Source organism: Leuresthes tenuis, unplaced genomic scaffold, assembly GCF_036924035.1.
Source record: "Leuresthes tenuis unplaced genomic scaffold, fLeuTen1.0.hap1 SCAF_6, whole genome shotgun sequence".
Taxonomy (NCBI): Eukaryota; Metazoa; Chordata; class Actinopteri; order Atheriniformes; family Atherinopsidae; genus Leuresthes; species Leuresthes tenuis.
Window position 1 is genome coordinate 15,745,897 of NW_027325360.1, and position 24,261 is coordinate 15,770,157.

Genomic DNA, 24,261 nt, shown 5'->3' on the forward strand with positions numbered 1-24,261 from the left:
CTGTTTTCTTGAAAACCATTGTGTGCCACTGCCCTTCAACCTTTAACCTAAACCCTAACCTCGCCAACTTGAACCTCGTGATGTCCTCAACTCTAATTACATCCAAGAAATAACCTTTAGTCCCAACCACAGTCTTATATTCCTGTGACCATTTATCAGTTATCTGCTGCTTCACAGGTCACTCACCTCCCGACCTAAATCTGATGCTCAGATATCTCTTACACAGGGCAAAGAGGTCTATTCCTACATTAGATATCTAATACTTATCTACTTACGCAAACTGATAGCAATCAGGGAATGAGGAAGAGTAGGTGGCTGATTGTTTGCCAAAATGAGATCTCTTTAACTTGATCCTTGATATTTAGCAATTTGTAAGACACAGCTGGCTCTGGAAGTTTAATAAAATACATTATAATTGGTATTCATCCTATTGCAAGAGAATGATATTCTCTCGCTGCACTGAGGAGAGCTTTGGTTTTATGCACTCGTTCCTACCATACACTTAAATACTCAAAACTTTATCTTACAAATTATATACTTTATGCGTGCTGAAACAATGAATTAACTGCACACACTATGCTGGTAAATGTATGGTGTACACTCTTACACTGCCACAGCGCAATTGGATCAGATTGGTATGGATGAGCACGACTCTGTTTTACTTCAGGAGTTTAGTAAATAATTTATTCATCGTGACATTTTCACTCTTTGTCACTGCAGCAAGGTGTCGCGGCTTTACAGAGCAGATGCTCCATCATCTTCACTGAACTTGGCACACATGAAAAGTAGTGAATTTCAGCCTCTGAGGCAAAAGAGTACTGATATTGAAGGTGATGTCTATATTTCCTACTCTCTGTTTCCTTTCCTGTAGGTCATAGAGTGTATAACTCAAGGGAGAGTGCTGCAGCGCCCTAGGACCTGCCCTAAAGAAGTGTATGACCTGATGCTGGGATGCTGGCAGAGAGAGCCGCATATGAGACTCAACATTAAAGAAATCCACGGTCTGCTCCTGAATCTGGCCAAAGCCTCGCCTGTATACCTAGATATACTGGGCTGAACACAGGAGTAGGACGAAGAAGAGTTTTGGATGTGTGTGTGTGAGTGTTTGATGTGTATGTGCATTAAGGTGGGAATATATCTAAGTGTGAATGTGCATTTAAAATTGCATGCATGTGTGCGTAAACTAAGCTGGGTATTTTGACACCTCTGATCGAAGTGTGGGATGCTCATGCAGGTGTATGTGCTTGAAGGTGCTGCTCTACAGGATGCGAAACTCTCTTCAAGGCAATCAAAAAATTCTTCAACTCATCTCCAATCATCTCTTTCCTCTCAGCCAATTTCCTCTCCTTTGTGAGCTCCAACTCCCTCCCGTTTTCCTTACCGAAGAGACATTTATGAAGAGTGATTAAATTTTGGAGTGGAAAAAAAAAAAGCTTCTTACTTCTTTTCAAATGCTTTAAACTCCTTGGAGCTAAATTGATAAAAACCTGATTAACAGGAATTTGAATTAAGTAACTTCCCCTTTGGACTACAGGACTCACCTGAACATCTGCAGAGCTTAAAGAGGTGCAGGCTAGATGTCCAGAAGCTCTGATCTTTGTGTGTAAATATGAGACTGGTGGGGTGTTTCTGAGGAAATGGCTCTGTGAGACGTCGAGCCATGAAGACACTGTGTTTCCCTTCTCACCCTGTTTGGCTGTCCGTCTTTCCGTCTGTCTCGCAGAAAACAACATGAATTTTCCTGTCAGCATTCGTACAGCAAGACAACACGGATGATGATTAAGACACTAACACATGTGATAAATCGAGTGAAACAATAATGGCCAGAAAAGGCAGCAGAACCGAACACAACCTGCTTCCCTGCCTGTTAGACAAAATTAGGAGCTGTGATGCAAAGATCTTTTATTGTTGGACAATTTTGCTGATGCGAAAAATAATCAGTGACAATACAGCACCAACTGACGCTCAAATGTCATGGTGACAAAATAATTCAGCAAAGTACACTAATCTACTACGTGAACTTGTGGATGTGTGCGCCCATGTCTGCATTTCACCACTCTTTTCTGTTGCTTATTACTTTACACAGGCCTAAACCGCACTGTCATACAGCACAGGGTAATATAATGACTCATACCCCCTAAAGCGACAGATGCTTCACTTCTGATGTCAAGTGCTCGTGTAGGAGGTCAATTGATTCATTTGTACACAGCTGTCCAACAACCCTAAGATTGTGGTGTGCGTGTATGTGTGTGGGGGAGAGGTAGGGTTTTGGGGAGAGGTGTAAACGTTGCTAAGGGAGGGTGGGTTTTGAGCGGTCAGATCATGGTCAGATGTGTGGGTATCGGTGCTGTAGAAGGTGTGGTTCATTTGGTCAACCCATATTAAATCATCAAGGCTCTCAGCACTCAGGCATCCTTGAAAACCACATCTGCGCTAGAGGGGTTGCGCACAAGAAAACACACAGGCACACACTTTATACCTTATCCAGTCCATTTCCATCTCCACATACACACACACGCACACACACGCACTCACTGAAAGACACTCAAAACGGGCCGAGAAGGAAATTGAATTGTACATGTTTTATTATTTGAGCGGTGCAGTGCTTTAGCCAGGGCCCGTCCTCTGTAATGGTGTAATGTATATTTCATTACAGCCTAATGGGCTCCATTAGCACAGTCTCCTCACAGACATTCAAGACTTATTGTTTTATGGCTTAGAAGGAAGGATGGAGGGATAGATAGGAGAGGTGAAGGAGAAGAAAACATAGTGAGTAGTGGTGATGAGGAGGAATATGAGCAGAAGTAATAATGCATATTAAGAAGAAATAGGGAGGAAGAGTTCCCAATGGAAGCACTGAGGTAGGAAGGAAGAGAGCGCAAAGGTACGAATAGGTAATGAGGAGAAAGATGATGGAGACGATAGCGGAATGAGGGAAGAAGTGAGGTGTGAATGTCCTGTGGGACAAAGTAAGCATACACCATTACTGTGGCCAGCAGATGTTTTGGAAGCCACAACTTCAACTTCATGTTCCCATCACATTCCTTCAGCTGCCCTCAACCACATTCACACACACACACACAACATACATTTTACTGGCAGCCCAGCAACAACTCACACTGAAAATAAACTCAATAATGTACCACACATCCCCATTATTGAGAACCACTTCACTCACTTACAGCACAGCTCCTGCTTACAGACATACTGTATATACCTACAGATCACATGCATGCAAGAAAACACAGTTAAGAGTTTGTTTTTGCGTTTTACTGGTGCATATTTTACTAATTACAGAATTATCTAAAAGTCACGATCACTTGGGTTTCGCTAACGGCCGTTTTAATTCGATGTAAAACTCAATTCTGGAATTATTGGCATATAACAACAGCACTTGATGGTATTGATGTTTGTGAATTTGAAAATGTTGATTTTTATTTATTTACTATGTTATTATTTATAACTCTAGAAGCATTTTGTACATTTCTTTCTATATTTAAGGTTGCCTTTTGCAACAACAACCTGAGTGAAATTGAACACTGGTTTTGTTGGTTACGTTTTTTGCAAACATGTAAGATAATCTCGAGTGTACATGTGTTTTTAATGTCATGCTCCCTCTTAACAGCTACCAAGCCTGTCCTCATGCACAGTGTGCCCTACAGCTAGGATGGATATCTCACCAGTCTGTCACGACTTTAGATTCAGTCTGACATATTGCAAAATTGTCAGAGCATATTTATGAGGCAGCAGCATTGACTGTACATTCTAACAAGTCAAAATCCATCCCTGCTGTACAGTTAAGTAGAGCTCGCACTGAGTGAGCACACTCAAACATGTTTCACAAAACTTGCCACACAATAACAGAGGGCAGGGTGTGTGAGGGCCTGTGTGTGGGCTGGAAAAAACTGTGAGAAACATGCGCAGTGCGTGCGAACACCTCTGATGTCAAAAGAGTAGCCTACGTCGAAGCAGCTTCCCAGCTGGCGGCACTGTTTGTGTATGTTCCTGCTGTGTGTTCCTTTTTTCTATCTGATGAACTGTGTCAAGTTGGACAGTGGTGATGCTTTGACAGTTGTGGGGAGAAGCCGAGAGAGGGATGTTCGTTATGAAGATTGGTCAGCACAGATCGGCTGTCTTCGCTTCAGTGCCTCTGATCAAAGATGCCGGTCATAAAAAGGAAGAAAGAAAAAAGGAAAAACAACATCTGTTGTGTGAATGACACCTCAGACAAGGAGGGACTGACAATCACAGACTTCTCTCTTTCTCTCTCTTAATCAAGTGACCTATTGTATTATAGACTATTCAACCAACTTTCCTCTTCTATGCTGCCTGTACTGTATGTGATAGTCTTAAACTCTGGTCTTTAGAAAGCGCTACTTTTTCCTTCTTTTATAACAGCAAGAGGAATGAACAAAAATACATGTAAAAATGTGAATAAGCTGCTGGAAGAAAATAAGCATTGGTAACTGCTGTGTCCAAGACTGTGTCAGTATCTAGACTGTACTATTCTCTTCTTTTGTCTTAGAAGTGGAGGGCATGGAGATGGGAGGCTGTGTGGGACTCGGTGAATACACAAAATGACATAGACCAGCCGCTGGGATGCTGAGCAATGTTTGCTCACTCTGTCGGGGCTGTTTTTGTGTGTGAGTGTGTGAAAAAGGCTGATTGATGCCAGACTGAGTCAGGGGGATCTGTAGGCTGTGTTCAGACTTTAACCAAATCCAAGCTCAAAGGCAACAAGATTCAACTCTGGATTCAGCAATTGATTTTTTTGTTGCTGTTCACCAAAACATGATAAATGAATTTACCCAGCCGTGTAGTACTGTGGTTGGTTTTATGGCAGCTAAGATTTATGGAATCAATCAACTGCTTTATTTATAACTCCAAAATCAGCCTTCTCCGTACAACCTATTATGGCTTGAATTCAACACAGGTATATTTCAGCAATATTAACAGATATTCTCCAGTTGCCTTGCTTTTATGTAGTTTGGGCTAAACCGTATGACCTAGCTAAAAAGTACAATAGAAACACATTACAACTTGTGTGTTATGATCCATATCACATTTAATCCCCCCTCTCTCACAACCGGAAAGTCAGAGTTTTAGTTAATAGAGCTGAAATATTGAAAAGGTCATCTCTGAGATTACCTTTGTGCTTGGATGCCTCTGAAGCCCCAACGCCTTGAAGAATGTAGTACCTTGAAAAATGCTTTTCTGCAAAGAAAGGGACAAATGAAACTGTGATTTGCTATATACAGTGTCTGTTTGTTTTTTTGTTTTTTTTTATTCATTTATTATTTTCCCTGTGGTGTTTGTCTGTTGGATTTAAAAGGTTTCGCTGCTCCCACAGTGGCAGAACAAAAGGAGGATTCTGGATATTTTGTAGATATTTGGTTTTATGAGGCACAGGACAAAACACCACATTGGGTTTCTGTATGAAAGGTGTTAAAATGTTATTTCTATGCCTAATAATGCTCATGAAAACTCAAGAAGCATCTGTATTGCAAAGCACACAAGGCAATTAAAAGTTGAAATATTTTAACCAATGCAGATAATGTTTGTCTTTGCAAGCAGGTTGTTTGATACAGGAGAGCAAAAGTTTTAATGTCACCCATCTGTGCTGTGCTCGTGTTAGCACACACACACACACACACACACACACACACACACACATACATGCACATACAAACACATACCGAAAGAACTTGTACTGTCATGAGGTTGCGTGGTGGAAATAGACATAGTGACTCATGATGGTAATGATAATGATGATCATGTGACTTTACTCTGAAGGTGGACCAGTCTGTCGTGATACAATGTAATTAATAAAAAGTGTTATGTCACATCAAAGTTCCTGCATGTGAATATACTGAAAAGTGTGTGTGTGTGTGTGTGTGTGCGTGCGGTGAAGGTTAGAGTATCTGTTTAAGCTTGCATTTGTGACAGAGGAACACATCTAATGCTAACAGGAAGGAGAATTAAAAAATGGCATTTAAGTGGCTTTGTGAGAAACAGCTGAAGACCTCAAAGAAGTTTAGAGCGTTTCAGAGAAACAGGTAGATTTACAAAAGTGAATTTTGTTATGGAGCCAGTTTGATTGATACTACATCTCTCCCATTCTATTAATCCCGACATAAATCCACTGTCTTTTAGGGCGAAAAGGAATATGTGCCTGTTTTGTAGATTACAAGCAGACCAAGGGCTTTTCGAGGGAATTGTACTAGCAAATTGGACAGGAAGGTTCACCTAAATCCCAGAAGCAATTAAGCAACGGATGAATTAATATGTTCTTTCCACATAAAGCTCTGTCTACAATTTATCTCCTAATAAAAACAGCATTGGATAGGAAATGAGAAATGCACAAGGCGGCACAAAATTCCCTCCACAGTCAGGATTTGTGGGTTTTTTTTAAGGGAGGATGTAGAGGAAGGGAATAAAGTACCTGTGAGTGCAAAAAAAGAACGTTGTAGTGGGTGCTCTCATTGGTGAATGGTTGAGAACTCCTGCACTTGGCACTTCAAAATAAATAAAACCTTTAATCAACGGGAACACGCTTACACCATGTTGAAGAATGGCTGCAAAGACACATCAACAAACAGAGGAAGTGACGTCCCTCTTGTAAATCTGTAGGCTGTTTTGGTCAGTCTCTGTCCCAGCACCTCGCCTGTTTCTGCCTCGAGGCTGTACTTTTACACCTTTGATCTCAATTAGTACTTACTTAACCTCCGTAATTGTGGTTTACACTATTCTTCTGGTGGAATAGATGACTCTATAAGAGTGCTTCCTGTAGAAAATCAGCTAATTAAAAGTGATTTACTTATGTGTTTATATATGCAATAATAACCTGATTTTTGTTGGCTTGTTTCAGCAGTCAGTTAAGGGTCAAGTCTTAGCTTCAGCGACCATAAGCTTGATGTTAATACAGCTCCTGCATACTTGCTTTCAAACTTACAAAATGTTTCATCTAAATTAAAAATGTGCCTCATATACGGTAGTTTACCGATAGTTAACTGTTGGTATGAGCCTGCTGATAGCTTTTTACTGAACACCACTTCAAACATCTTCACTAAAGAAAACAACAATTCACAATAAATTAAATGAAAAAATACTTTCTCAATCCCAAAGGGAAATTCTATTAAATGGCAGGTTTTGATGGCATGCCATGTTCCTTGTGAACGATCGTAAAGATCTACTCATAATTTGTTTACAGCATTTCCTGTCTAACAGGGGCATTTTTATGTGTTTACCCAACAGTTTTACTAAAACTAGTTCCTCTCCAACATATTGCAGGGGCACCAAATCTGCACCATGGGTTTGGTGCTACCAAAGATAGTTTTGATTAATTGTTTAAAGAAATACATAACAAGCCAGAATGTTTTGTGTGGCCAGAATACTCTGGCTGTGGAAAACTCCATGATTATGAGTTTTTTTTTTTTTTTTTAAATGTAAATAAAACTTCAGTTCACACCCAACTCTTTTTCATCACATTAAAAGTCCATGGAAATGGCAAAAGTTTGCTCGTTTTCTTCTACAGTTCTTGTGGCATCACAGTCCACTCCCACCTTGAGAAGGGGATCTATCCTCCAGTATCCACCTCTGAACATCATTCTGGAGACTGAAGGTCAAAAATCCAAGCAGCACTGACCGAGACATATTTTACACTGGAGTGGGCTTTACTTGTGTGTAGTAAAAGTTATTTGTATAAAGCGCTTAATCATTTCAGTATCATAGGGCTGCACAGCAATGTAAATTTAAATTTCGATGACAAGCCCATCTTATGACAAAAGCTCATACACCCCCATCAAACTTCATTATAGAAAAGAGACCTTGCCAAGGATGGCACTGGCAGGGGTCCCATCTTCCACACTGCCATGGATTCTTATAGCACGGAAGCAAAAAACTAATATTGATAATTAAATTGAGCACCTATACAATGGCAGTGTTAAGTTGCATGTCATCGGAGACAAATATCATTTTCAATCAAGAGATTATGACAGTAACGGCAGCTCTGATATAATCTGATGTAAAATTTGATAGTCTTAATTCAGTCTATCTATATATTGACCACAATTTATGTTAAGAAGTGATTTTAACTGGATGCAGAAAAAAGGCTTTTCATGATCTAGAAAAAAAAAAAAAACACTGAAAGACTCTGACAAAGCTGCCTCCTTCTAGATGTGTCACCGTCTAAAAAGGAGAATTCTTCACCTGATTCGAAACACTGGAATCACGCAAAGACATCTCAGCACCTTGCAACATTTTCCAGCCAAGGAAATGTTTGTCAAACCAAGGCTTGGAGATCATAAGGCATGCTGCACATCAAAGTGATAGCCTCAGTGATGCTGTCACTGTGACCTAAATGAGCTTTAATACTAGTATTAGTGTTGTTCCAGAAGATAGAAAAGCAGTGGGGAAGAAATCTGTCTTGATTACAGAAACACAGGCACATGTCAGAGCAATGGTTCAGTGGGGGCACAGAAGAGGCATGCCGGAGCTGATTTTATAACAACATGGAGCAATTAGAGATGTTTAGGGCACTGACAAGTAGTCATTAGCGGTTATTCCCTCACTGTTGCACCTGCATGGTGACATCATCTCAACCAGAGGGAAGAAGATTCATTTGGATGTATTACCCCACAAATGATCCGTCTGTTGATCCGTCTGGGTGATTTATACTTCTTCTCTGTTCATACAAGCAACTTTAAAAAAAATTTTTTTAATGAAACATTGCTCCTTCTGAATATTAATGTTTTGTTTTTTTTTTATCCAACCTAAAATAACTCATATTTTGTGCTAAACAAACGAAATAAGCTAAGAATTTATATCATTGTAGTTTGTATTTAAGAAGATGAGGCACTGATTTAGTTTAGAGCAACACTAAATAGTATTTTTCTTTCCTCAGTACCAGGTTTTCTGCAATGTATGGAAAATTAAAGATAGAAAATATCAAATATATATAAAAAAATAAGGTTGTTTTTTTTGTGGCTAATAAAGGGTATTAAATGGTTTCGTTAGCTAACAGAAAACCTGGGGGCAATTATTGATATACTTTATTTTATATCATCTGACACCAACAGGTATCATCACTTCTTCACTTAAAGATTCCAAGTGCAACTTAGAGATAACGCTTGTTATGAATGACAAAGATGGCTGTTGTAACTGCAGTCACCCACTTACTGTGTTATTTGTGCATGTGTTCACTCTCTTTAGACTCATTCGAGCACGCTGGGAGTCAGCCAAAACAATAAAAATGGTATATGAGACATGTTGACAGATGAGGTAGCTCATGTTAAATGTTAAATTGAGAACCGAAAGCAATTCATCAGCCGGACAAGCTCCAATAGATTTGATTCATTTGAAGTGTCATGTCCGTGGGTTTTTGTTATGTTTTTGGTTCTGCTTTAGTGTTTCCACACTGATCTGATTTCCATCATCTCTGTGTTAAGCTTTGTCAAGCTCATGTTTACAATTTTCTGTTTTGCCACACACACACACACACACACACACAAACACAGCTATTTTTGAAATACCTACTTTTTGTTAGTCATTTTTTATCTGTGGTTTCCTTTGTTCAGAGCCAGACCCTCATTGACACCATCATCATCCTGGTCATGGCATTCTTGTCAGTCTCCCTTTAATATTTTTTATTCAAACTTTAGTATTAATAATGTAAAGTGTAATACTCAGCCTTTGGGTTCCCTGCTTCCAAAGGGCTTTCGGTTTAGCTTGAATATATCATCTGGTTCTGATGCCTGCTTGGCTTGGCTCCTTCATCCTCCACTCAACTCAAGACAAGAAGTGACTTACGTGGAAAGAATTTGAGCTAGAACCCAATAATATTCTATATTTCCACTGGTACACATTTATAGCAAAGATGGAACAAAACATAATTCATATCTACTAAGGATATTGGCTAGATTGAAAGGATGATATGCTCTTTATTTTGTAAGGAAGATTCAACTGAGACACAAGAGCTGTTGTTCAAATGTTATAATAGAACACCAACAATACAAAAGGCACAGAAGGTCAAAGTGAAAAAGAGAGTGTAATTAAAAATTTATATCAGAAACAATTTTCCTTCAGAGCAGTTTTCAAAACACGCTTGGAGTAACACTACAGAATTTGGCAATTTCTTTCCTCTTTGGCTCTCCCTACAGCTGGAGGATGCAACACCACTACCATACAAACAGATCTGTGTGAGTCCTGCACATGTACAACTATACACACAAACCTTTTGTCATGTCGAAGAGGCCACAAAAACAAATCTCACCTGGGGTCCCGGTGTGATCTTTGCATGTTCTCCCCATGCAAAAAAAAATTTTCTATGGGTACTCTGGCCTCTTCCCACTGTCCAAAAAATACCTGTTAGGCCAATTGGGGATTCTACACTGATCGTAGCGAGTGTGAGCGTGCATAGTTGTTTGCCTCTGTATTTTTCTACTATAGATTAGTGACCTGCTCAGGATGCCCCCCACCTCCTGCCTGATGGCAGTTGGGATAGGCTCCCGGCCCCTTGCTAAAAACAAACAAACAAAAAAAAAGGTGGAGAATCTTTGTTATGTTGGGAGCAGGTCGTTAGTTGCCAACACCATCTCTGTGCTGACATCAGTTGCTGTTGCACATATGTTCCTGTTGTAAAATTGAAGGCACTGACTCATCAAATTATAAGAAAAATGGTGCACATTTTTTTAATAAGGGAAATAGTGTAATTAAACAGAAAATTCAAGAGAAAGTACAGACAATCTTCAGATGGACAATCTTCATTGTTACATGCAGATGCTAGTTAAACTAGCCAGCAAGTGAACTGTTAGCTCACCAGCTAAGATTAGCCACGTTAGTCATATCAATTTAAGCAGGTTCTTTAAAAAAGGCACACAATTCTTCCAGTACTACTGCAAGAACCAACAATTACATGTCAGCAAAACTTTATTGAGATTGAAATTTAGGACTAACAATCACCTAACCAGGTACAGAGCTAAGAGGGAAACATAGGTCTCTAGTGTCCCTAAACCTTGAATACCAGTGAAGAAATATGGTAAAGGGAAAGTTGCAGCAACTGAGCATAAAAGAAAAACTTTCTGGAAAGCACATCAGTGTCTACGGATGATTTTGAAGAGACGGACGGGATTTGTGTACTCACCTTTTTTATTTCACTTTATTTCATTTCTTGTTGAATAGTTCAGTTGCAACACATCTGGTTTCTGGAAAACAGCTATAGAAGTAAACTAATGTAACAAAATCATAATGGATTAGATACAGATACAAATATTAAGGTTTCAGCCTAAATACAGATATTACTAATACTAATATGCAAGAATGGTCTCTCCCAGAGAACACAATGTATGACATCGAAAAACAGGACAAATGTATGAACAAGAGCCATCCCTCATCTTCAGTCTCCTCCTTCTCCTGTTAGGGTTTCCTGTTCCACCGAAACGGAACAGCCAGTGGCTTTATCAAGATTTATGAGCTAAATCATCATTGGAAATATAAGACACTTGTTGGGGCACAAGGGCAGATGGGAATAGAGGAAGCGGGTGCACGGAGAGAAAGATGGTGCTGGCTGAAGAGAAAGACAAAGAAAAAGGAGAAAGTAAATACAGAGAGAGAGGAAAAACAACAGATGAAGACAGAAACATAAACACAAACTGGAGGACTCTGGTAAGATGTCAAGACTTGATCCAAAAACTCAACTTCAGTCCTGAATTTTATGATACTACAGTTTTATTTTCTAATACATTTTTAGATAGAAAATGCTATGTTTACACCTGTTAAACAGGCTGATTAAATCAATTTTCTGTTACCAGTAGTAGCATTTTCCCTCTGAGGCCCTGCCACCACACGACCAGTGACAATGCAGTTTCATGCCCCACAAAACCTAATTGTGAATTTTAAATACATGTGAATGTTCTTGACATAAAAACTCTCAAAGTCATTTAAAACATTCTATACCTTTTCCTTTTTGCTCCTTTTTGAAGAAAAGTTAGTATCATGAGGTCCATTTCTTCATGAGTAAAAGCATATACTGTAACAGCCTATATCAACATATCAGAACAGCATTACTTTACATTAAAACAGGTTTTTGATTTTATAAGTTGACACTTCACAAAGAGATTTACATAGGCTTTGACCATCACTGGGGAACCAAGAAAAAATGTCCGTCTTCCAGCAAAATGGGAAATTGTTACATTGTTACAAAATGTATTCATTTTATTCATGCTGATGAGCTGAAACTGTTTTGTTTTTTTTACACCTAGCATGATTAGTAATCAAGTTCGTGGAATTCTTTTTTTCTTGCTTGTTTTCCCAAGAGGACAGGACAGGACTGGTCATGCAAGTGACTCTGTAGCTGGAGATTTGTAGGCACTGCAGTCTGTTTTAAGGCAAACCATGATTTTTTTTTTCTTTGTCACATAGTTTTTCTGTCAAAACCTAACAGTTATTTTAATGTCTAACATAATTCCACTTAGTTGAAAGCAAAAAAAAGTAAAGTTTCAAACTACGATATATAGAAAGTACGTTGTTGGATGGATGCCATGAGACCATATTCCTACAGAATATTCTAAGTTTTGCTTGTCCATGAGCACAAAATTTAAAAAAAGCAAGATTTTAAATGATAATAGTAATAAAATATATTACATGTCACTGCAACATAAATGTGAAAGAGGATGTGCTAATTTCCATATTACGGTGAGTTCACGGTTTAGTTTGTTATCTACCTTTTTGTTAGAGAAAGTTCTCACCCAGTCTCCTCATTTTAGCCTTAATTTCTAATCTAAATCTTCTTCTGAGATCTCCCGAATTAAATCAAAATTCAACCTGTGAAGTGCTGCATTAAATGTCAGCCCTTATTATTCTGCAGCCTGTGCAAACTTAATGAGCCTTAGCTTCTGTCCATTGAACAGAACAACACTTTATAAAATGACTGCTGAGCCGTGTGTTTCTGCAAATTGAATCCAGTGTGACTGCAACTGCCAGATTTTTATATGACTGCCTAAACAACTGATTTAACCGATGCAGTGAACTAGGGCTCATTTGCTTTCTCTGAGATTTTATGGATAGATGCTTGTTTATTTCAGGTTTTGCATTGAGACTGGATTTTATAAGCGTCGCGTGAGCACTACAAATAAATATGCTATAAAACATTGGAGAATAAGAGTGAAAAACTGCACGAAGAGATGTAAATAAACTGACAGAGAAAGGAGGACGGAGTGGGGTAGAGAAAATATCTAAACACACAAAAAAAATCAAATGATAACAAATAAGAGAGAGAACAAGCAAAACAATAAAAGGCAAACCAGGTGCAGACAGTGCAATAAAGCATCAGGAGCCAACAACAGAAAACACTAGGGAGCCACAGAGCAATCGAGCAAGCAGCAGGAGAGAGCCAGTGAACGAGGGATGGGCTTTTGATGGAGTCTCATCTGGAGTGTTTATGACGAGGCAGCGCCAGCAACGTAATGAGTTGACTGATCAATCTCTCCTCCTTGCTCCATTGGATCAATAGTACTGTTTTGACAGCCTACATTAAGCTCTAACTAATTGCCAGATTGCTAAATGCTTTTAAGAAGGAAAGGAAAAAAAAAAACATATCCAGGGCAATCAATAATGTAATCACACAAGCAACTCTTTTACTGCCAAGGGAGGAGGGAAGCGCTGGTGTGTGTTTGTTTGTATGTATGTAGCTAGACGTGTGTGAGTGTGGTGAGTGTTAAGGGCCAAATGGTACCTGCTTCATGAATTGTGGGACTTGTGGATGAATCCCATTTGTTTGAGTAGGTTTGGAGTAGCTGGGACCTGTGGTCAGGGAATGAGAGAAAAGCACAGCGGTGGTGTATTTGGGGTTTGAACCTCTGCGGCCTCAGTGGGACAGTTAGTTGACTTGGTTCACAGCTCCGAGGCTAAACCACCATGACATTAAAACAGGTCTTACTGACACAGGATATAAGATATCCATAATAGCTCCATTCATTAGAAGCCCCTTGTGTCTGGATATTGCATAATCTTTTATGCTCGGCCATCTTCTCTATTGGTTATAACAACACTGAACTCACCAAAGATATCTGGGAACAAAATAATATTGCTGCAAGAAAGTCTAAAGGGAACAAGATCACAGTAGGAACTAGTTGGAAAACATGCTGGAGCATTTATCAACCCCAGAATCTTAAAACTGAGCTGTAAGGAGTGGAATATTAGCTAGAGATACAAGCCCTTTTTGCACAGTGGTTGCACCTTATTGATGAAAAAAGACATTCCTGTTAAGCTGCTATTGCCCCTTGTTAATTCATACATACTAAACTTAGGTGGATCAGTGCTGCATCAGTGTGTGTTCACAGAGAATGCCGACATTGTGGATCCGACTGTGTGACAGCAGCATCATTTGTTTAACTGTGAGATTAACCCTTAACTCATTCGTCTTGAATTGTATTGCTGTATTCTCAGCGAAACTGGCGCCAAATAAAACATTATGTCAAAGTCTTCTTTTTAGTGACAAGCGATGATTGATAAAGGTTGAAGATGTTTTGAATTGTTCTATTTACAGCTTACTTTCACTACTTTCCCTAAAGTAAACCTAACACAACAATGTTGAGCTTTTTGTTTTGTGTGTAATTGACAACATTTTTCATTTTTCATGTCCAACAGGTGTTGTTTGTAATTTAATACTGTAGTATTAGTCAATAACTTCTGAAAAGGTTCCACACTTGAGTATAACTGTACCCTTCACTTCTAAATCCCTCCCCAGCTACTTTAGTAGTTTTGAAAGCAATGGTGAATTTTGTGAGATTTCTTAATAAATTAGCAAAAAAATAAATAAATAAATTAACATAATGTTAAAGACAAATATGTAGTGTTGCAGAGACGTCTGCTTACATTGTCCTCTTTCCTGGCTCCTGTCTTGAACTTTCGCCATGAACTGGAAGTCTGGTCTGAAAAACTGGCAGATTTTGCTCAGCTTCTCCGACAAATGGGGCTGGTTATTGGATGGTTTCCATTCTGTTGCAGGGCCTGTGACAAATACTGAACACTACAATGCCATAGAATTGAAAGAAATTCAGGTTAAGGAACAAAAACAGCCTCATTTGGAATCTCGAGTGGCTCCCCAATATGCACACCTGCTAGACAAAGATACTATACATTTCCCAAACCAGTGTACAAACCCTGGGTGAGAACGACTGAATCGAGACACGTGAAATCCACATTCACCGTCAGAAACATCCCATGCTCAGGATGAAAGCGTGCACATGATTATCTGTTTCTGAGATTCAAAACTCCTGATTGTTTTCACTCTGCTGTGAAGAGCAATCCAGTACCATCAGCACGGTCTGCTGCACTCAGATCAAAGCAACATGAAAAGGATCAGAAGTTGCACAGCTGTACTCACCCTCATCCAAACCATGATTAGTTTCTGACCGTGAACGGGGCTATCATGTGTCCAGATTGCCAAATCGCACGATGAATACACTAAGTTATGACAGAGCTTTTACGTAACTACCGTTCTTCGTGCTAACAGGTTTAATATTAGCTTTTACTATATATATTTATGTCTTGTACTTATGCAGAGTTGATATGCTCTTTTTTGAAGGGAACAAGCAGTGACCCCACGGTGTGAAGGGTTAAAACAGGAAAGAGACTGAGTTGAGTGCTGAGAGAAACTGCTACATCTTTACAGGGGGAGTCAAAACAGGTGGGATGAAGCCTATAGTGGAAAAGTACCGGACACAGGGAGATAGGAAGGAGTTTTCCCACACAGAGAGAAGACATCTGAGCAGAGATGGGGCTGATATCGGACCAAGGACCAATCAGGAAAAGTCTAAACCACGGCTTCCCCCCATCTTTTGGACCAAAAATATTTACATCATATTTGTATGGCAATATAAAAGTTTATTTTGCAAAAAAGGTACCCTTTTTCCTGGCAGAGAGAGGTCCACAGCGCTGTGTAATTTGAATCTTGAATCATTTAATAAATTCTGAGCTAGATTTAGAGTTTGTACTTCCTCTCTCAGACAAACGATCACAACACAATGAGATGATATTAGAGCAACAGGGTGAATAAGCAGAGGTTTGCACAAGAGCCAACATGTTTTCCTTCAGCTCTAACAGTGTCAGAATCCACTGCTTGACAACACCAGGACGACAATCTGCCATTTCGCCCCAGGTTCAACAAACCAGTGAGGCAGAAATCCCTTCAATTTTTCAGATAAGCAATGCTCCTCCAGACTGAAGAGCCTCTGCTGCACAGCCTGCTCATGCATTTTTAACAAGTAGAAACACACTGGACAAAATGTCATGAACTGAAAGCGCAGGTAAAAGAGTAACTGACCTGGTGTCTTCTTATTTTCACAATTCACACAACAGTTTTCATTGTCTGACACGAGAGCCTGCAAATCATCAAAAAACTGAATTGGTGGTCCACAAGATAAGCATGGAGGGCAAAACAGAGAGAGGGAGAATACAGTACACATGCACAAAAACAATGTCTATTCAGAAGAAACACACACAATAGATAAGCAGCAAAATAGCAATTTCAGAAAACTAACACAGGGTATTGGTTTGGTGAAATTATACGAGAACAGCCTGTCTCTGTAATGATTTCCATGAACTTCCATATTTGGGGTTTAGCTTTGACATTCATTTCACTGTAGCTGATACGAGTGATGGTGTAAGTTACCAGTGAGTTTTAGTTGAAGCAAAATCTCCATCATTATCTGATTAAAAGTTTTGAGGGCATTTTTATTTTTTTACTTGAGGTCAACTCGGACTATTTCTAACAATGGATGCACTTACTTATAAGCTTTTAGTTATTGAGACCATTTTCTGGGATGGCTTTAGGTCCACTTGACAACCATAAAGGACATTATTATGTCTTCAGGTTGTCTGCCCGTCCATGTTTACATCTATGTCTTCAACTCAGGAATGCTTTGAGTTGCTTTAAATGCTTTAAATCTGACTTGATACTAAATTTAAGGATCTGGTTTGATTTTGGCGGTAAATAGTTCACATCTTTGCCAACTCATGATCTCTCCTTTAATTGTGACTTTTTGGGAATACCTGCAGGGAATTCGTATCCATTTGGCATAAATGTCCAACTGCACTCATGGGTGAACTCATTAGAATGTGGTAATCAGAGGTCAATGTGATGGCACAAAAGAAAACCCTTTTAAGCTTATTAAGTTAAAATTTTACAGGATGAAATGATGACATCTTATATCCTAGGAGTCAGAGGTGAATATCATAACTGAATTATAATGTTCTTCAGACATGCTTTTTGGGTCATTTTTCTTACCGTGCCTCTGAAACAGTGGTAGAATAATTCTCATTTCCCATTTTGTTTAATGAAATTTCGTTCCATATTTCAGAATTTGTATTTTATTCGCAGCAAAATCTCTCTTTTTCTGTTGTGCTGCTTACAGCTTTGTGCTTTAGCAGAATCAGAGTCAATGTGGAAGCATATGAATGATGCAAGGAATTAGAGCGAATAATGTATATTGTTTTGAATTATGAAGTTTTATTTATTCATTTTTTACTTAGCCTTTACTTAGTGAGGGAAGATTATGAAGAAAAGGTAGTTAATTTTCATCATTACTAGCCATGGTGAAAGAAAATCTTGCAGTATCCACAGATTCATTGTCATCTGGCTCTTCTTTCCCACTTCTCATCTTTTCACTGTTGTATATCTTCTTTTGCTTCTACATGACATCTTCATTTTCTCGTCTGTTCCATATCTCTGCTATTAAAACAACTGAATTATTAAACCTATAGTGATAATCAATCAATAACACTGTGTCTTGGAGGGATAGACCACTTAATAATTGACTAATCCTGAGGGGACCTATGTCCCCAATGAGTTTGTGAGTGTGTGTGTGTGAAAGAGTGTGTGTGTGTGTGTGTGAGTCGGTGTGAATGCACATTTGTGCCGTCCTTTGGAGGCGGTTAATGTTTTTGCATCTGTGTACACTTGGATATGGTTATTGTTCCCTTTGATTGAAGCGAGCATTATTAAGGTGGACTGGCTCTGATGAGGGTCATTGAGGACTAATCAAAACTAAAAAAAAGCGCTTGTTTCTAGAGAAGCAGGAAAAGAGAGCTGTAAATAGATGTAATTAGAATAACTGAGGCATAGGTGCAAAGTAAACACTTTGCATGCTGTGTTCAAGACTTCAAAAAAAAAGATTTTAACACTGAAACGGGATGATACATTGAAATCATTAACTTTTAATTACACAAATGCAGCATTAGAGCAAAACACCAAGTTCTTTCCCTCTGCATTTCCACATAACCATGTTTCTTCCTCTCCCTACAGAAGGCAAGATTGTCCTAATTTAACCTGTATTTGTGGATAACATAAACTCAGTAGAGCCATGACTTTCCAGACTCTTAAACATGAGGGGTGGAGGCTTTCTAATTTATGAAAAAGTTGAATGTTTCAATTTCAAAATGATTTTGAAGATGTGAGCTTATCATGTTGTGGCCTTGTTATTTACTTGTGTGCTTCTGGAAAGCATGTGAACTGTAATTTCCCAGCTTGGGATCAATGAAGTATATCTATCTATCTAGTTATCTATCTATCTATGAGCTACAGTGAATACAGTTCACCAATGCCTCTGACATTTAAACGTCTACGATGTAAAGAAAAAATATATACCTCCACATTCTCAAGGTCAGTGATAATTCATAATGGACTGCAATGCTAAAGAGAAGTGGAACTACGAACACAAACACATTTATCTTCACTATTGCTGTATTGTGAACCATTTAGATTAAGGACTTAATAAGAACAAAATGTAAGCTTTCACACTATTCTTTTAAAGGAAATACATTATGTGAACTGGGAGGCTTTCATGAGATGACTTACATGGACTCACGCCTAAACTACGATCCAGCTCTGAATATCCTTTTGTGAGGTAAACGTATTTCATGTTTAGTGATGTTTTTGGCTCCACTGAAACTTTGCTTTTAACATTCCAAGAAATTCTTTCAGTCAAGAATTCACTCAACTCATCTATGCCTTTTCCATCAATAAAAGCTCTTCTGTCAAGCTCAGTAGTCTTTCTCAATCCTTAAATTACCCTGTAAATCTCAAAGAAGTGTCACACAACGTCTTCGCTGATGGGATTGGAAGCTTCCTTTTACCTTAACACGAGACTTAACAGCCACTCGGAATCTCTGGGGTCATGCAGGAGGTCAGATTTAGCCTTTTAGAGATGTTTTGATTGGCAGCATGGGAAAGGAGCAAAGGGTTGGCAGAACTGGTGTAGCTGCAGTGTTTTCAGGAACATACCGGAGCGAACCAGAATGCACCTCCCCGACAACTGTCATGTTGACTATAAAAAAGAAGGAGGGGGAGTGTTTTTACTTTGATTGATAGGTCAGGTCAGGGATGCTCAGGTCCTAAACAAGCCTGTCCATCACCTGTCACACTAAATTCCCATGTGCTGAGACATCGTCTGCTTAACATTGGGTCATCATCTATTGCTTCTTATTCGCATACTTTTCAGCTAAAAAACAAGGAACAAGCACTTAAAGATAAAGAAACGTACAGTATACTAAAATACATTCTGTTTGCTGTTCAGCAATTTAGATGCAGTCATACAGTAAAATACATTTTCTCAGATAACTGTTTTGCATTGCGAATATAACTAATGTGTATGTGTAAAAATAACTTGTAAATAAAAACAAATGAAGAAAACGTTGTCCCCAAGTTGATAACACATTTCATATGATGAAAATAAAATAAATTAAAGCAGACAATACAACAAAAAATATAAATGTGCTGCACAAACTAATATTAAATCTTTTATGTCTGGGTTTCACAGATATAAATCGACAGTCTTTCTAGGCAAATGTGTTGCTAACCATCCAGCCAAACCTGAATGATTAAGATAATCATCAAGTCAAATGAGAATTAGCTCTCGAGATCATTGGAACAATAACCATTGAGCTCAGTTCAAGTGAACATCACCACAGGGCAAATAGAGCAGGTTCATATTTACAGTAAACTGCATAGATGTGGAGTCATGAACGCACGCTGAATATATAAAACATTTCAGTCACCTTCCAGCTGTGCACACAGTTACCAACAGTGATAAATTGTGCAACTTAACTACATTCTTATGGCAGATATATCCTAGCTGCCAAGGATGCAGTAGACATATATTGGTGCAGAGTGAGCCCCAGCGAGGGGAATGAAACTCAGTCTGTATCTGTGTATCCATTAACCCCAGCTATCTCTGGTGAAAGTCTGTAAAAGTAGGAGGTCACTTTTGAGGTAGGGGTTTAGTGACCCTGAGATCTCTACCATCATGGGTCTGAAAAAAAATTATGATAATAATAAAATAATAAAATAAAATTCAGTTAAAATAATAAAAAAGTGTCCAAGGACGTTAGTTACTCCTGAAATTTCAGTTCTAGCTAGTTGTTAGACCAAGGCAAATGTCTTAGTAGGTGTGTGTAAAAGGTCCAGTGTTGGGGATAGGTTCTGTGTTTGCTCATCTTAGAAACATAACTGGCCCTAAAACTCCTGAGCAGAAAATCTGTAAAAAAAAAAAAGACATAGAACGGCCTGACTCCACAATTAAATAAGACACATTTTTTGGACTTTAACAAATTTTATGCAATTATGTCTAACACATCTAACATGTTTCCACACAAATATCTGAATTCACTTTACTATTACTCAAAAAAGCCAGTATGTAATATTTATTGGGGTCTGTTGGTGAAAACTTATTTGTAATAATCATGAATATATTCACATTATTCATACTTCATGAGAATAAAGTTATGTAAAAATAATTGATTTTGTTACATTAGACTGATCCATATATTTATAGAGAATGTAGGTCCTCTTTCTTTGAGTCCACCATGTCTCACCTCCACATTTTGATAGTAAACACTCGTCTTTTTTCACGTTTAGCAGCTACTTTAACTTAAGGCTTTGTCGTCTTTTTTTTGTCATCTCAACCATGCTTTTTCTTTACTGTTGCTTTCATTATCATGCCCATTTACCTGTGGTGCAGACAGTATTTTTATATGCAAATAACCAAAACAGGGAGTGTCTGCACCCATTCGTGGCTAAAAGTGGGAGTAAAAATACACACGGCTCAGTAGATCTGGCAAAAAGTATGCAAATATTGTAAGAATGCAAGGTGCATGAATGTTTGAATGTACACTTTGAGTTAAATTTGTATCTGCATCCTCAGCTTCAAGTCAGGCTGAGTCCGAGTGGGCACTGGACTGTGCTTAGGCTGCATTTTGTTTCCTGCTCTGTTTGTGAATTTCATGGATGAGAGTGCAATGTGTAGTTGAGGTGGTGTCTGGCACAATATTAGATGGTCTCATTTCTATTTTCATTCTAAGTGGAGGACTTTGTGTATCTTAGGAGGGCTGTGAGTAACCTAGAACAGTGAGAACTAAATAGTTTAAGTTCAATACCCTGTACCTTAGAGGTGATTAGGAGGATGGTGATATGGCAGAGGTCTTGATGTAGCGATTGGTTTCCATCCTTACCATTTAAGGGCCTTGGTTTGATGCCCAAAATGAGAAGTCTGGAAGACTTAAATAAATTTACAACAGATAAGAGTAGAAGTTCTCCTTGTCCACTTAGAGCAACTACAGTGGAGGTGTTGCAAGTGCCTCACAGAAATGCCTTTTGAGCACCTCCTGTTTGAAGTCTACCTGGCATGGCTAGTTGGTGGATGTATTTGGATCAATCCAGGACTCACTAGAGATATTTTATTTCCCTGCTGGCCTGAGAACAGCAGGGGATCCTCATGGAGACAGGGTGGGCTGGAAGTTTGGCTCCCTATGTTGATACCATGAATCGGAAATGGATATTCATACAATTTTCTAACCTGATGGAACAGAAGTTTGTTACACACAACCATCTGAAAACAGGGAGGGCACTTTAAGATAACATGCTTTACAGATGACAACTGTGGCCTAGAAGGGTCAACACAACATGAACACAAAAGCCACAAAGGCAGTTATGCTACAACAGAAGTGAGAAGTTAGAAGAGTCCTAACCCTCCATTATCCCTGATATAAACACAACACAGTGAACAACATTGCTCATTTATAACAGAGCAAACCAACATTAATAAACATTGTCTTGCATTAGTGTTTCACTAACTTCTCAAGCCTTTTGGACACCTCTCCTGCTCTTCCTCTGTCCGTCCGTTAGGTCCCAAACGCTGCTCATTTCCGTTGTGGCTTATGTGTTGTGTTGTGACTTTCTAAGGTCATCTACAGAGGCCTTTCTTTGTTAAGCCCCTCTGGGCCTGTGTTGATGACTGCTCAATTAGCTCTACGAAGTAGAGTTGAAAAATTGAAGAGGAGCCTCAGATTGCCACCTATCCGTGGAAGTGCCAAGCTGCTCGTTTTGGCCATAAACGAGCAGCTTGGCACCTTGCAGAATGGATCCTTTTCTGGTTATAATCTCAAGAATCTTGTGAGAACAGTGAACCGACTTTACAAATTCAATAAATGTCTGATTGAGCCCCTGATGTGTTCATGTAGACAGAATCAGTGTCCAGAGTTCGTTGTTAACTCTGAACAGGGTAGCTGCCCCATTTTCTCCTTGCCTACTGCTTTCTGCTTATTTGTTGATATTTTGAATATGTTACACTCTTTTTGTTGATTTTTTAGTTTTTTTGGGGGGATTGTCTGAAAATGTCATTATTTTGTAGAAATCATTCACCCCAGCCGCTGCAGTTTTAACAATATAGTTTTCTTTTCATTGTTTTTGTTGTTCACTCTACCCAGGTGCCATTGCTGGTTATTTCCAGTAATGAGTACATATCTGACACACATTGTGCAGTGCATGTGATAATGTCCAGTTGCATTATTTTATTTAGTTGCAGTACACTTGCCTTGTAGGTCCCCCTGTAGGGAAAAAAAGATGTCTAAGTAGTGGAGCTGTATACAGACACTGCTACATTCATATAACAGACGTACTTCAGGTTGCATATTAATCATACTCCTGAGACGCTGTGCCAGTCTGTCTGTGTGTTTCTCTCTCTGGATCTATCATAGCCACTCACTCTGTTTAACATTTACAAGCCCGTGCACTGTGCTGTCTCTATCCTGGTGTCCCATGAACTTAACACACTTTGTGTTCCCATGTTTTATGCAGTCGTATGCATAGTGTGTACTCCCCTTAAGCAGAAGGTTAAGACTTGCTGACCTTGTTGGCGTCCATCCATTGACGTCTTAAAGTCGCGTTGGTCTGGTGTCTGGCTGGACGCTGACTCAGGACTATCAGAGCTTGCTGTCTCTTTGGTTTCTTTTCATCCAGTCTTGAACTGGCAGAAAGATGATATGAAAGTCCTGTGTCTTTAGCTCAGGCTCTTTCTTTACACCATTTATCCTTATTTATATAACTCATATATAAAAAATACTTTCATTATATCGTTGTCCTGTATTCTGTTTATAACATTTAACACTCACAACATGTTTTGCCTTGTGAGTGAATTAGTAATAAGTCAGCTGCTTGAACTTTTAAAGTAAAAGGATCTGGAACAAGTCTTCCCCAAACTCCTGCATATGTGACTTGACATATAAAGTACCCTGAGGAAACAGGACCAGTCTATGGTGCATTACGCTGTTGATTAATATTCACTTTGTTTCTACTCTAGTTGTCTAAATTGAAATTGAAAGAAGTTTAAAAGCTAATCTTAAATGTTTATTTCTAAAATTTCCAAGATGCAAATCGTGTTTTTTTGCATTTTTTTAACCACCTTTAAATACTCCAAAATGAAGTAATTTGATTTGCACTCTACTAGAGACTTGTGTGCAGTATAACAACAAGGTAATTTATTGTAAATGTGTGTGCATGTGTTTGTGTGTGTTTTTGTCCATCTAGCATCTCCAGAGTTCTGTCAACGCAGCAGTATAAACTTATACTTCCTGTTTCCTGTTTTGTCGGCCAATGCTAACCTGATACACCCTGGAGGGAGCTGTGGGCCACCGAAAGGGGGAGAAATGACAGAAGCAAAGATATCAGTGGTTGGGAACTGTTTGAGCTTAAAGTGCTGAGTTAAACCAATAATGAAATTATGACATCAAACTTGTTCATTGCTGCTAAAACAAGAAAATAAAGCAAGCTCTCTCAGATTATATCTCCACCCTGAGAAAAGAAAGACATTGTGATGGTCAGATCCTTTGCACCCCTGGACACAGTAAATCATACAGACGGTAGATGTTGTGTCAGCGGATCGGTGCTTCTCATGTGTCCAGCTGCTGAGGACACAGCGCTGTTTGTTATTC

General features: G+C 38.9%; 1 protein-coding gene across 1 annotated transcript in view; it reads left to right on the forward strand.

Annotated features, from left to right (window-relative positions):
* Window positions 1-5,832, forward strand: part of ntrk2a (neurotrophic tyrosine kinase, receptor, type 2a) — an 83,340-nt gene extending 77,508 nt beyond the window's left edge. Inside the window, exon 21 of the mRNA XM_072386860.1 lies at window positions 872-5,832. Coding sequence (XP_072242961.1) covers window positions 872-1,057 — 186 coding nt within the window. The 3' untranslated portion in view covers window positions 1,058-5,832. The remainder of the gene's footprint in view (window positions 1-871) is intronic.
* Window positions 5,833-24,261: the final 18,429 nt, after the last annotated feature.